Source organism: Drosophila miranda, chromosome 2 (genome assembly GCF_003369915.1).
Source record: "Drosophila miranda strain MSH22 chromosome 2, D.miranda_PacBio2.1, whole genome shotgun sequence".
Taxonomy (NCBI): Eukaryota; Metazoa; Arthropoda; class Insecta; order Diptera; family Drosophilidae; genus Drosophila; species Drosophila miranda.
Window position 1 is genome coordinate 10,190,879 of NC_046675.1, and position 13,700 is coordinate 10,204,578.

Sequence of the window (13,700 nt, forward strand, 5' to 3'; positions counted from 1 at the left end):
GAAGGATCTATCTTCTGGTGTGGTTGATGGATTTGATTGCTCCTCCGCCTCTCTTCCTCTCTCTCTATATGAACACGTGCATTGGCGACATTTTCGATTTCAATTGTTCCACAGAATTGCTTCAAGTTCAACTTAATTACGGAATTAATTATACAACCAATTCTTTATGTTTTCTTTTCTTTCCTTTTCTTTGCGCGTATCCGTTACCTTCTTGGTTCTTCGTTCACTCTTCTCTCATTTCTCTTGGTTTTATATGAATATAAATTGTCTAGTGTAACTATATAATTTATTATATTAGGGGGTGTTCCGTGAGAGCATTGTATGCTATTCGTCGTTTAGTTTGCATTTCAATTCGCCGCGTCAATTGCTTTCCTTTCACTTCCTTCTTTCTTGGCCATCTATTTGGGTATTCTTTTCTTTCCCTTTTCCTTCCTCTCGTTTCTTTAAGTAACCAATAATAAGCAGCGAGTGGTTCAGAATTTGTACAAAAAATATTGGACTAAAAAATACAAACAGAAGAAGTATAAAACAATTTAGGCTAAAATTTGTAAGCTTATGGTCTAAAATAAATGGGGAAAAAAACTCGAAACAAATTTAAAATTTCGCTGTTTTTTTTTTTGGGGGGGGGGGGGTGAGGGGCGTTTTTTTCTATACAATCATCAAGTCGCTGTCAGCCCACGCTCACAAGGTGGTGGCATTGAACTCGAGAATCAGGCTGTTGGCCAGCTCCGCCGCCGATGTCGGGGCAGCCGCTCCGCCTCCACCGGCGGTTGAGGTCAGTCCAAGTCAAGAGGTCATTATCGACTTGACGGGGTCGTCCAGGCCGGCGGCCACGCAGCTAAAGTCATTCAGCTGCCCCACCAAGTGCTGGGAGGGTGCCTGTCCGATGCTCTGGTGGTGCTGGTGCTGCTGGTGCTGCAGATGCGGCGGCTGGACAACGCTGTGGCTCTGCATCTGCAGCTGGTGCTGGTGGTGGTGCTCCAGCAGGATGTTGCTGCTGTTGTCCGCCACGGCATTGGCCGCCGATCCCCCGCCGCTGATCAGGCAGTCATTCATCTCCTCGCCGAGCTGCCGGCGACGCTGGTGGGCCAGCTGCAGCTGCTCCTGCTGGCAGCTCGGCAGATTGGCCTGGCCCCCCTGCCGCTGGTCCTCCAGCATGCTGTCGCCCAGGATCGAGCCCAGCGAGAACTGCAGAGAGTCGGCGCTGTTCTGCAGGTTCAGTATGCTGTCAATGGCACTGGCCACATGCCGGCTAATGTCGTCGTCGTACTCCCCCGTCACCACGGGCTGTCCGCCCAAGTGGTTCACGTGCATCTGCTGGGGATGCTGTTGCTGCTGCTGCAGCTGCTGTTGCATGCTGTGCTGGTAGTGCTGCTGCTGTTGCTGGGTGTTCATCATGCTGGCGTAGGCCTGATGATTGGCAAAGTTGTGTGGCGGCTGCTGTTGCTGTTGCGGCTGCTGCTGCAGCATCTGGGAGAAGCCTGCGGGCCCGTTGGCCGGCTCCACTCCCATGCCGTCGTGCAGCAGCATCTCCGGATCGAGAAGGCCGTGCGGCGGCACCACGAGCTGTTGCTGCGAGGACATGGGCGACGACGACGAGGAGGAGCCCGTGCACAGCCGCTTGCTGCTGTTGTCGTCCTCCAGCTCGCTGCTGGAGCCCATCATCTGGCTGTCCCAGTGCCGCTTGCGCGACTCTCCCCCGTTCACGAGCATCGCCCCCTGAGCGCCGGGTCCGTCGCCGTTGCTGGTGCTAGTGCTGGACATGAAGTCGCTGTAGTGGGCCTCCATGCTCTGCATCCACCTGGGATTATTGTTGCAATTCAGTTCGATGTGATGCTGCTGCTGCTGCTGTGATGGTTGCTGTTGCTGTGGTGCTGCATACTGCTGCTGCTGCTGTTGGGTCTGTGGCTGTGGTTGCGGCTGCTGCATGAAGCTGGCATCTGGCACCCACATGTTCAATTTGCTCTTGACCTCTGGGGATTTCGAATCGCCAAAGATCTCGTCCAGATTGGATTCAATGTCGTGGGCATCGCTGCTGTTCTTCACATCCAAATGCACCGGCGACTCCCCGAACATGGCCTCCAGGCGCGTCTCCACCGACTTTTGAACATCCGAGTCGCTGCTGAAGAACTCACTGATGGCCGGATGCTGGTTCTGTTCCGCCGCATCCATGGCCACCGGCTGCTGGCGCTGTCCGCTGCACGAGGAGTTGCCAATGCTCGAATTGTGCTTGCTGGGATCGACGCCACTGGCGCTGCCGCTGGGGGCGTTGTTGTCGCTGCCGCAGGTGCTGCTGTTGCTGCTGCTCGTCGAGCTCTGGTTGCTCTTGTCGATACAGCCGTTGGGGAATAGATCCCCCATTTGATTGCTGCTGTTGTTCATCATTCCGCTGCCATTGGAGGTGTCCAGGAAATGTTGCTGCTGCTGCTGTTGCTGGCGATTGATGGGGCAATGTTGGTGCTGTCCTCCATTCATCTGTGGCTGTGGCGGTGGCTGCTGCTGCTGCGGCAATCCCTCGCTGTTCATCAGATTGAGCTCATTCTGAAGGCAATACCAGCCATCCTCCTGCTCCACATGCTGACCCACGCCATTGCCTTTGATATGTTGCTGCTGCTGCATCGACTGATGCTGCTGCTGTTGCTGTTGTGGCTGCTGCTCCTGCATTGGTCTCTCGCTCCCATAGGGCATCTGGCTGGCCCTTGCCTTGGCCTCGATCTTCTTCAGAATGAAGCTGGTCTGCAGCTCCGACTCGATGTCAAAGTGTCCGTAATCCTTTTTGATATATCTACCGCTCGAATCCTTGCTTTGGTTCTCTCTTTTCACCTCGCCATTGGTTGTGGGTTGCTCCCGCTCCTCCTCCTCCTCCTCCGGCGCCTCTTGCTTCACGGCTGTTGCGGCTGCAAAGTCTGTCTGTGGATGCGACTGCGACTGGGACTTGCTGAAGGCCTTGTTCACATCGGCGCTGTTCTTGAGCAAATCAAACGTGTCCACCACTGCGGCGGCTGCCTTCGATTGTGGCTCCTGCTTGATCTCCTCTTTGATCTGAAGCTGGGATTCTGTGGCCAATCTCTCGCTGCTTAGCTCCTCCTTCAGCTGCTGCTCCAGCTCCTTCTCCGCGGTGCGAATGTCATTGATCTCCCCCTTGAGGTCATCGATCATCAGCTGTTGCATCTGCAGGGACTCCGAGGTGCGATGCGGCAGCTAGAAAGCACCAATAAATATGTTCAATTAAAGTTATCCAATCTCCGCCATCTAGTAAGCCTTACAGTGGACTCCTGCATGAGGATCTCGTGGAACTTTCCGTTCAATTGCCGGAACTTATCCTGGAATCCCAGGGCGGTGGCCTCAAACTCCTCCTCCTCGTCGGAGGGCAGCTCCAAGTCATTCTCGTGCATGCAGTGGTACCTACACAAAGAACAGAGAAACATAACAGATGTTAGCCTCCAAAGGGAGATGGGATTGGGGGGGTGGGGGGATAACCTACCTAATCAATCGCTTGACGGCCTCGTCTTTGGTGCGGAAGGGCTTCACATAGTCCGGCTTCAGGCAGCTCTCCTGGTCGACCTCCAGCTGGCGCACGAACCTGCGAAGGGAGGGATTAGAAGGATTAGTCTCTGGTTCGGCCAAAGCACTGGCAGTGCAAAATCCATTTGTCGGCCGCCTTCCCGCTAAGAATCGGCATTGTTTCAACCAACTACTCACAAGGAGAGGCGTGCAATTTTCGGCTTCAGCGGCGGCAGTTCATCCAGTTTTGGTGGCATGAACAGCGGCAGGCTGGGCAGCACGGGTGTCGGCAGGGTGGGCATCAGACTTCCGATTCCTGGCACTCCCATTCCCACTGGTGGCACTGGTGTTGGTGCTGCCACAGTTGGTAGGACAGGCACTGGCGGAGCCGCTGGTTGTGGCTGCTGTTGCGGCTGTTGCTGCTGCACCTGTGGCTGCTGTTGCTGTTGGGGCTGCAGTTGTGGCACCTGCTGCGGCTGCGGCTGGGGCTGCGTCTGTGGCTGCGTCTGTGGCTGCTGCTGCGATTGCTGCTGGGGCTGCTGCTGGGGCTGCAATGGTGGCATTGGCAGCATGTTTGCCACATGCATCATGTTGCTACCGCTGTGGTTGCTATTACTGTTGCTGTTGCTACTGTTGCTGCTGTTGTTGTTCTGATTGCTGTTGCTGCTGCTGCTGGCCAACAGATTTGTGGAGCTGGCAAAGATCAGCGGTGGCGGACCACTCTTCAAGAGCGGCGGCTGCTGCTGCTGTTGCTGCTGTGGCAACATGGTGATGGTCTTCTGTGGCAGCATATTGATGGCTCCATTCGGTGGATGCTGCTGCTGCTGTTGTTGTTGAGTGGACGCATTGGCAATCACTTTGTTGCGGATGGCAGGAGCCTCCTTGAGCTTCAGCTGCGGCTGTGATTGTTGCTGCTGCTGCGACTGTTGCTGCTGTTCCTGTTGTGCCAATTGCTGCGGCATGCTGCTGTTCGTGGCGACTGCCTTTTGCTGAGCCTGCGCCTGCTTCTGCTTGTTGGCCTGCTGCTGCTGCTGCTGGTGCTGCATCGGATAGATATGGATGCGCTGGGTAATGTTCTGCGGCTGTGGCTGTGGCTGCTGCACAACCGCCACTGATCCGGTTCCTCCTCCTGCCACAGCTGTGGTGGTGGCGGTGGAGGAGTGGTTGTTCGGCTGCACTACATTGGCCGGTATCGAGATGGAGGCCGCCGTCTTCAGGGGCTCTGGGCCGGCCTGCAGCTGCAGCTGCTGCTGCACTGCCTGTGGAATCAAATTGAAGTTCCCGTTGGCTGTCGGCAGCGTTGTGGGCACCTCCTTGCCGGAGGCCAGGATGCGGTGCTGCTCCGCAAAGAGCCGCTGCAGCGTCAGATTGATCTCCGCATCGCTCATCGGCTTGTTGTAGGCGGCTATCGTGGCCGTGTCCATCTCCTGCGAGGGACTCATCGTCGGCAGAAAGGTCTTGTTCTGCAGCTTGAAGGTCAGGAACTGGATCTGCATCTGCACCTGCTTGAAGACCTGCTGCATCTGGGGCGTCAGCTGGATCGTCTGCACTCGGGACACGGTATTCGGTTGAGGTGGCGGATGTTTTTGTGCCGTTTGCTGTTGGATCTGTGGCTGTTGTTGCTGCTGCTGCTGCTGTTGAGGTTGCTGTTGCTGTTGCATCTGCAGTTGATTGACCACCGGCGGTGCTGCAGCAGTGGCTCCCTGATTGATAGCCCCTGTGGTGGCCGTCAGGCTGAAGCTCGTCCGTTGCTGCTGCTGCTGTAGGATCGCTGTCGCTGGCTGCGGCTGCTGTTGCTGCATGGGCGCTGTGACGCCCACCAGCTTCGTGCCACTGGTCGTCTGAAACGGCTGTATGCTGGTGCTCATCGTCGTGGTTGTGGTCGTCGTGGTCTGTCCACCGCCGGAGCTTCCGATGACAATAATCTGCTTGCCGCTGGCCACATTCGGCTGCACGATCTGCACGGGATTGTTGTTCGGCTTCTGCGACAGCGGATCCAGCTTCGGCATGGGCTTCACCACCCCCGCGTTCTTGAGGATCGCCAGCTCGGCGGCTGTGGGCGTGGCCTTGGGCTTGCGCACAGGCTTCTTCTTCACCACAGCCCCCGTGCTGCTGGTGGCCGGTCCCCCCGCCTTGGCGGGCTCCAGCTTAGCCTTGCTCTGGTCGATGATGGGCGCCACATTGGCCACCTGCTTCGTCACCGTGGTGGTTGTCGAGGTGGTGCTGGTGGTCGTCGTCAGCGTGGAGCTGGCTGTCGTTGTGATGGCCAGTCCATTGCTGATCGGCTGGACCGGGTGCACGATCTGCTGCTGCGGCGGCTGCGGCCTCAACGGCAGCGTTGTCCCTGCTCCCGCTGCCCCTGCCTGCTGGGCCGGCATCGGATTCACATCGTTGAAGTGGAGCTGCCCCAGTTGGAGGCACTGCGCCAGCTGCTGGGCATTGATTCCCGCCGGTGCGATCAGCAGCCGCTCTGTGGGTCCTATTGAGGCGGTCGTTTGCCCGGCACTCATGGCCGTGATGTGATTCGTGACGCTGTTCAGGCAGAACAGCTGCTGCGTGGAAGGATCGATCGGTGGCAGGGCAATGTATCGCTGTTGCCCATTGTTGGTGGCGGCTGCGGGTGCTGCCGCTGCTGGAGGAGCAGCAACTATCGGCGGAGCAGCAGCAGGAGGAGGAGCAACAGGCGACTGTTGGGGCTGTGGCTGTGACTGTGGCTGCTGCTGGATGAGCACTTGACTGTTTAGCGACATCTGGGGAAAGGACAGCACTTCGTGGGTGGCGGTCTTTGGGGCCGCCGCCGGAGGCAATGTCGGTGGTGGTTTCATGGTTATGCTGTTGGGCGGCTTCCGATTGTTGGCCACTGAACGAAAGAACGAATGATTGAATCGCTTTCCTGTCTGCAGCATCGTCTGGCACTCACCTTTGACCTCTATTTTGGGCGCTGCTGCCGCTGATACTTTGATCAAGTGCTGCTGCTGTGGATGCTGCTGCTGCTGCTGTTGTATCTGTATCTGTGGCTGCTGCTGTGCCTGCTGCTTGCTGGCCTCCATCGGCATCCTCGCTGGCTCATTGATGATCGTCACATTAGGCAGCGCCCCCTTGAGCAGGGCCTGCAGGATCAGCTGCGACTGATGGTCCTGCGGATTGTTGGGATCGTGGCGCAGTATCAGGCGCTCGCACTGCTCCGAAACGGCCAGCGTGAGGCTGCCCGTCAGCTGCGGCACCAGAGCCGCAGCCGAGGCTGGCGATCCCACCGGCAGGCCTCCCACATTCAGCTGCGGCGCCATAATGGTGGCTCCCCCTGCGGTCATCACGGCTGTGCCTGTCGTCTGTGAGGCGGCACTGCCGGTGGCTGGGGGCGTGGCTTGCGGTATGGCCACCAGCTGCATCTGCCGCCCATCGTTGGACATCTTGATGGTTGTGTGCGATTCTGCACTGGTCATCGAAGAGGATCCCTGGAAGACCAACTGCGTCGCATGATGATGATTGGCGGTGGGTTGTGGTTGATGCTGCTGCTGTTGCTGCTGCTGCTGGCCGTGCTGCTGCTGCTGCTGTGGCTGTGGCGTTCCCCCCATCACAGTGGCTCCTGGCGGCATGATGGGCATTATCTGGATCTTGTTCTCCACCACAGCACTGTTCAGAGGAACCCCCGACTGGTGATGGTTCTGCACTTGGGAGATCTGTATGTTCCCGATCTGACTCGGGACGGTCGTTGTGGTGCTGCCGCCCAGGCCATGGGCCAGCATCAGAGTGGAACTGGAGCTCATGGTGCTCATGGTGCTGCTGCTGCTGCTGCTGTGGACTGGTAGAGGCAGCGACAGCGACACTGGAACGGGTGTCGTTGTGGGTGTTGTCAGGGTGATTGTGTTGATGGTGGTGGACATGCTGCTGCTGCTGCCGCCGCTCAGGCTGCTGCTGATCGTTGTGGTGCTGCCGCTCGTCGAGTGGTTGCTGCTGCTCATTGAAATCGTGGCAGGTGCAGCCTCTGACTTCTTGGTGTTCCTCCGCACCGCGGGCTTCCTTCGTGGCTTCACTGCTGCCGTGGCAGAGCCCGAGGAGGTCAGCGTCACGGCAATGGGTGTCCCAGTGGGCGGCTGGGCGGTCGCAGGAGCGTTGGGCGTTGGCTGCAGCGGCAGGCTTATGCTAATGGTGGGCGCTGTTCCCGCTGCTGGTGGTGGTGCTGCTGCTCCTGGCGTGGATGCTGCTGCTGCTGGGGGGAGGCTAATCTTTGCTGCGGCAGCGGCTGCTGCTGCCTGCTGCGCCAGATGCTGCTGGGCCTGCCTCTGGATCTCCTCGGCCGTCGGCAGCCGTGGCGTGGACAGGGTAAACGGTGTGGAGGTCAGGGCTCCTGCGCCTGCACCTGCACCGGCTGAGGGATCGCTGGGATCAATCTTAATGAGGATATTTGGTATTTCGGTGGCTTCGTTCGACGGCAGCGACTGTCCGTGTGGCTGTGGCGCGGGTATCGTCAGCGTAAAGGGCATGCCATCGCTGCCGTTTTGGTTCGGTATAGAGATCATGATATCATTGGAGCCGGGCTGCTGCTGCTGCTGCTGTTGCTGCTGTTGCGGTTCCTGTTGCTGCTGCTGCTGCTGTTCACTGCCCGTGTCCATGCCCATGCCATAGTCCTCGTCATCGTCGTCGTCGCCCGTGATGCCGCAGAACTTCATAACGTCCCCGAGGTCCAGTTTCCCGTTGCTGCTCCTCTGGATGTGCGTGGGCGGCGGCGATGGCGACTTGGAGCGCACTGTCGACTGCGGAGCGGAGGGTGTCGCAGTGGCCGCGGCGGCTATGGCTATCTTCTGTGGAGGTGGATCGGCCGCTGCCGACGCCGCTGCTGCTGCTGCAACCGCTGCAGCTGCCGCTGCTGCCGCCGCCGTGGGCTTCTTCTTTCGCGGTCGCGGCTTCTTCTTGGGCTCCGCCGAAGCAGGAGTCGGAGCTGCGGCCACAACCACTGTGGCGGTGGCCGTGGTGGCATGCTGCTGCTGGGCCTGCTGCACCTGCGACTGCGTCTGCTGCAGCTGATGCTGCAGCTGCTGAATCTGGGCCTGCTGCTGCTGTTGCTGCTGCTGCTGCAGCTGGATGGTGGCCATGGCCGCCTGCTGCTGGTGCTGCATGACCGGCACGGGGGTGGACTGCCGCAGGGGCTCCGGCGTGACGGCCACCGGGACATGGGCGGGCGAGGATTGGGTGAAGATGTCGCCCTGGCCGACGGAGTTGCTGCCGCCGCCGCCGCCGCTGCCATTCGTGGGGCCATTGGAGGCCGGTGGCTGGGGCTGCTGGAAGGCGGTGGCTATCTGCTGGATGTGCGCCCCGTTCAGCTGGTTCAGATTGATGGTGGCCCCGCTGAGGCTCTGCTGCAGGTGGGCGGGCAGCTGGGAGATGGCCGTCAGGCCGTTGGGCATCTGGATTTGGGCGGCGGCCGCCAGCTGGAGGTTCTGCAGCTGTTGGGCCACGCTCTGGCCCAGGAGCTGTGTGTTCAGGGTGGCCGTCGTGGCAAACGGCTGAGATCGTGGCGCCTGCGCCTGGGCCTGGGCCTGTGCTTGGGCCTGTGCCTGGGCCAGAGCCGCATGCAGGCCCGACAGCTGGGTCCCCGTCTTGATGGCGCTCTGGAAGTGGCCGCCCGTCGCCGTCTGCTGGATGAGGTTCGCCTGCGAGGACACGATGAAGGTGGGCGCCGCAGCCAGCTGCATGGTGGCGCCATTCGTTCCGACAATGCGCAGCAGCTGCTGCTGGGCCGGCTGCGACAGTTGCGGCTGACCGCGTCCATTCTGCTGGATTACCAGCGAGGGGGCGGCCGTCAGCTGGGGCGTGGGCGGGCGCAGGATCAGCTGCACCCCTTGGGTGTTCTGCTGCACCAGGACGGGCATCTGGTTGAGGAGCAGCTGCTGATGCTGGTTCCCAGCAGCAGGCAAAAGGATCTGCTGCTGCTGCTGCTGTTGGCCGGGATTCGTGGACTGGTGCTGCTGCTGCGGCGACTGTGAGATCTGCCCTCCATTGGAGCCCTTGGCCTTGCCCTGCTGCTGCTGCTGTTGCTGCAGGAGCTCCTGCTGCGGCTTGGGCAGAATCTGCTGTGGCGCCTTCCCGGACTTTGTGGACAGCCCGAGCCCTGCATTGCTGCTCACAAACCGCTGCTGCTGCTGCTGATGCTGTTGATGGTGCTGCTGCTGATGGTGCTGCTGCTGGTGATGCTGCTGCACCTGCTGCGGCTGTGGCTGCTGCTGCTGCTGGGTGGTGGTGGTGGTGGCTATCAGCTGGCCCTGCGGCCCCTGGATGAACTGGAACACTTGCTGCGTGGCCTGCTGCTGGTGCGGATGCTGCTGGGCGCCGCCGGTGATGGTAAACTGCTGGGGCAGCATCTGCATCGGCTGCGAATGCGAATGCTGCTGCTGCTGGGGCTGGGGCGTTGGCGGCTTAATGGAGGCCGCCGTGATGGCGTTGCTCGGACTCGGGATGGGGCTGTCCGCTATCAGGGGACTGCTGCTCTGGTAGTGCTGGAACTGCTGCTGCTGATGGCTCACCACCGTGGTCTGGGCGGCCTTCTTCGCCTGATTCTTGGACCCGCTGCTGACCACGTTTGCCGTCGCAAACGAAGTGGGCGTACTGCTGATGCTGATGGCCGTGGCATTGAGTTGTTGCCCATAGCCGCCGGCTACTGTCCCTACGCTGCTGATGGAGGTGGGCGCAACGGCCTGGCTGCTGAAGATCTGGTGTCCCAGCTGCTGCTGATGCTGGCCGAGACGTTTATTGCCCTTCTGCGAGAGGAAATGCTTTCTTCAGATGATCTTTTCGGGGAAGGGGAAGTGGAAGGGTGCCTACCTTATTCAGCTGGATATTATTGGAGCCCACGAGGGTGGCATTAAGCTCGTTTCCTATGGCATTGCCTGATCCCACTCCTGAGGCGGCGATAAGGCCACCACTCGTCACGCCGATGACCGTCGTGGCAGCGGCCGCCGGTGACTGCGAGGGGCTCGGCTGGAAGACAACGGTTCCAGCATTGGGGCTGCCATTTGCGAACTGATGGATGGACTGTCGCCTGCCAGGCGTCGCCGCCTTGCGCTCCTATTTCAAGATTCGAAAGATTCAAGGTTTTAGTGGGGGGTTGCTCTTGGATGATTACTCGATCTATCTAGTATTTACGTGGTCCTGGGGATTGCTGTTGGCGTTTACTTGACTGCCACTGGCTACGAGCACCACATCCTGTGGGAACGGCGATAGCGATGGCGATGGCTGCAGACGTGGGCTAGCTGAGATCGATGGCGATGGACTGGGCGTCAGAAACGGACCCGGAGGAGACAATATTCCTAAAAAGAACACACAAACAAAATAAACACGCACAAATTAATATTTACTCCACTCCAAAAGTTGACCCAAATGGCGTACAGTGTATGCATATGGGGAATGGAATGATGTTATATCTGAGATCTGCAATTGTTCGGTACGTGACCAAAGTGGCAACGGTACTGCCTACCCCTACCGCTTAAATGGCATTTATAATTGTCCGCCATTTCGCAAAGTTGTGTATTTTACCCTTGCCCAAGGTACATTCCAAAACGAAGGTAAGGCAGTGCAAAAGTGCAGGCTCTATGCGTTGCATTCCATACGTTTGGGCCGTACCTTTCAATTAATATACCTCGCTCTCTTCTCTCAGGCACTCTAAGTGTCCCCTCTCCATGCCTCCCTCCTCTCTTTTGTTTGAATCCCTTTGAGCAGTGCAGGCATATTTAGCACATTTTCAAACACCAGCTGAGAGCCACTCACACTCCACATCTCTCTCTCTCACACACACACACACTCGCTCATTCCAGAACCAGTTTCACACGTGTGTGTGTGTGTTCTTCATTTTTTTGTGTTTGAAGAGTTCTTTGCACTTCTTCATTTTGGAGTGTTTTTTCACTCATTTCTTTTGTTGTTGCGACCGAGTATTTGGGGCTGCCACAAAATATTAGCCATAGGCTTTGCCAATCGTGGCGGGAAGCATTTAATTCAATTTGTGGCAGCGGCGTCGGCCAAAAACCATTGCAATGAGCAGTATTTTTGTTTAGGTGAATTTTTAGTATTTTGGGTATGTTCCGTGGCCTTCCACCATATTGCGCAATAATTTAAGACTTTTTCCCACTAAATGGAATTAAACGGAGCAGCCGCCACCAGCCAAAGAGGAAGCAACAGCAGCGGCAGCAGCAGAAGCAGACAGAGAATGAGGTTCGGTTCTCCTCCAATTTATCCTTTGCTTTGCTCCCAGGAATAATTTGCATATGCCGTCGCACCGCCACAGCTGGAGTCCAGGCAGGAGGAGGAGGAGGATGTGGCAGTAGATGCAGAAGCAAAAGAACCGCAGCAGCACAAAATTGAATATAATACGCAAACAGAAGAGCTCTAACACAGCCCAGAACTCAATTCGAATTCGAGAATACCCTCGTAAAAAAGCCATGAAAGTAAACGGTTAAGAAAAATATTTCCTGTATGGGAACAAAGAGGAGGATAAACGAACATAAGCATGCATCAAAATCGACATCATCTCGTTTCGTTGCAGAGGATTGGATGGGATTGGAGATGGGGGCTATAGAGAAGCCATCATCCATCGGCGGCATCATTATCGACAGCAAAAACTAAATGCAAAAGAATTTAACAAGCGCCCTTCTCTCTCTCCCTCTCTCTCTCACACACACACTGTGTTTTCTGTGTGTGCATCTGCCTACACGACAGCCACTGCGCCACTGCCATTCCCCTCTGCTCCACCAGCCGTTTAATGCATGACTGCCCTCCCGCTGGCAGCCGCCATTCAATCCTCATTCAACCTCGTCTCGAGGAGCAAGAAGAGATTGTGTTCTCTGTGATATATTCCTGGCCTGGCCCTTTGTTTGTTGCCTTGGTAATATGCCAGAGGAGGGAGGATTGAGGATGGCGAATGGGGAAGGAAATCCAAATCAAAAGCAACAGCACAGCAGTGCGAGCGGTGGCACCTTGGAGGAGCACTCGCTCGACGCTTGAATGGAAGATGCGATGCAGTGACCTAAGGCGTGCGGATAATACCGGCATCAACAGTTTTTCGTTGTAGTATATTTCTATTTCAATTACGTAAATGGACAGCAAGCCACACTATAGTTGAGAGCAAGGATCGATTACGGTTATCGATTCACTTTTATGGCATGCATCGATATTTAACAGTATTTAAATACCACCATCAAAGACTCTTTCCAAAATAATTATAGCCTCTATTTATTATTAAATTAAATTAAAAGGAAGCTCTAAAAACTAATTATAGCACACATACACCCCTGTTGCTTTATGCCATCCAATAGTCTCTTAATTATGGTAGACAACTGGCAGCAGCAGAGATGCGCCATCGATATGTTTGACACAAAAAAAGGCTCCCTTTTTGTATTCGTCTCTAATTAAACAGTTAGCCAAAGAGTGAAAGGAAGAAAGGGAGTTGGCTACAGCACAGCAAAAGAAGAGACAGACACAAACAGCGTGAAAGGAGGAGAATCTGAAGGAGAGACGCAATGGCAGACCCAATGGTAATTTCCCACAAAGGCAGACCACAAACGCAACTAGCGCAGCAAGAGCGGAACGACTACCCCTCGTCCCACAGAAAAAACCAAAACTAAAGCGCAACTAAAGGATAAATCGACAAACAGATACACTCTTGATGTGCACAGAGATACTCGAAAAACTTTTGGGCCGAGAAGAGCCACAGATGAGCGCACTTTTCTCTGCCTGACATGGATAGACGCCGCCTGAAATGGTTGTGTGTGTGTGTGTGTGTGTGTTGCTGGCTGCTACAAGGGAATGAGCGAGTGGAGACTGCTTGCTTTTTGGTAGCCATTTGCTTGAGTGTCTGAGTGCCGCCCGTCATTGAAGGAGAGCTCCGCTCCTGCCAGGACAGAGCGGGCGACGCGTAATATTTTGCATTTCATTCCAGTGAGCGGTGGGAGGCGGAGGGCGTCGTCGCGAGATGAATTCTATTTACACACACACACAAGCACCACACTGACAGTTAGTCGAGTGCCAGTGCGAGAGAGAGTGAGAGCAAAAGACTCTGTGGGGCCTGTCAAAGTCAGTAAAATTTGAGTGCTGTGCTGGCTAAAAGGAGATGCAGCAGCAGTAGCAAAGGTAAAGACAGCAAGCAAAAAAATGCAAAGTGCAAGCAAAAGTTAGTGTGGCAAAAGTGTGTGTTTTTTGTGTCCCTTTTT

At 56.5% G+C, this 13,700-nt stretch overlaps 1 protein-coding gene across 1 annotated transcript in view; it reads right to left on the minus strand.

The window, feature by feature from the left end:
* Positions 1-624: 624 nt before the first annotated feature.
* LOC108155026 (protein split ends) overlaps positions 625-13,700 on the minus strand; it is a 41,096-nt gene continuing 28,020 nt past the window's right edge. Inside the window, exons 2-8 of the mRNA XM_033390054.1 lie at positions 10,645-10,808; positions 10,324-10,566; positions 6,425-10,259; positions 3,703-6,364; positions 3,485-3,583; positions 3,267-3,405; positions 625-3,201 (exon numbers count right to left, since the gene is read on the minus strand). Coding sequence (XP_033245945.1) covers positions 787-3,201; positions 3,267-3,405; positions 3,485-3,583; positions 3,703-6,364; positions 6,425-10,259; positions 10,324-10,566; positions 10,645-10,808 — 9,557 coding nt within the window. The 3' untranslated portion in view covers positions 625-786. The remainder of the gene's footprint in view (positions 3,202-3,266; positions 3,406-3,484; positions 3,584-3,702; positions 6,365-6,424; positions 10,260-10,323; positions 10,567-10,644; positions 10,809-13,700) is intronic.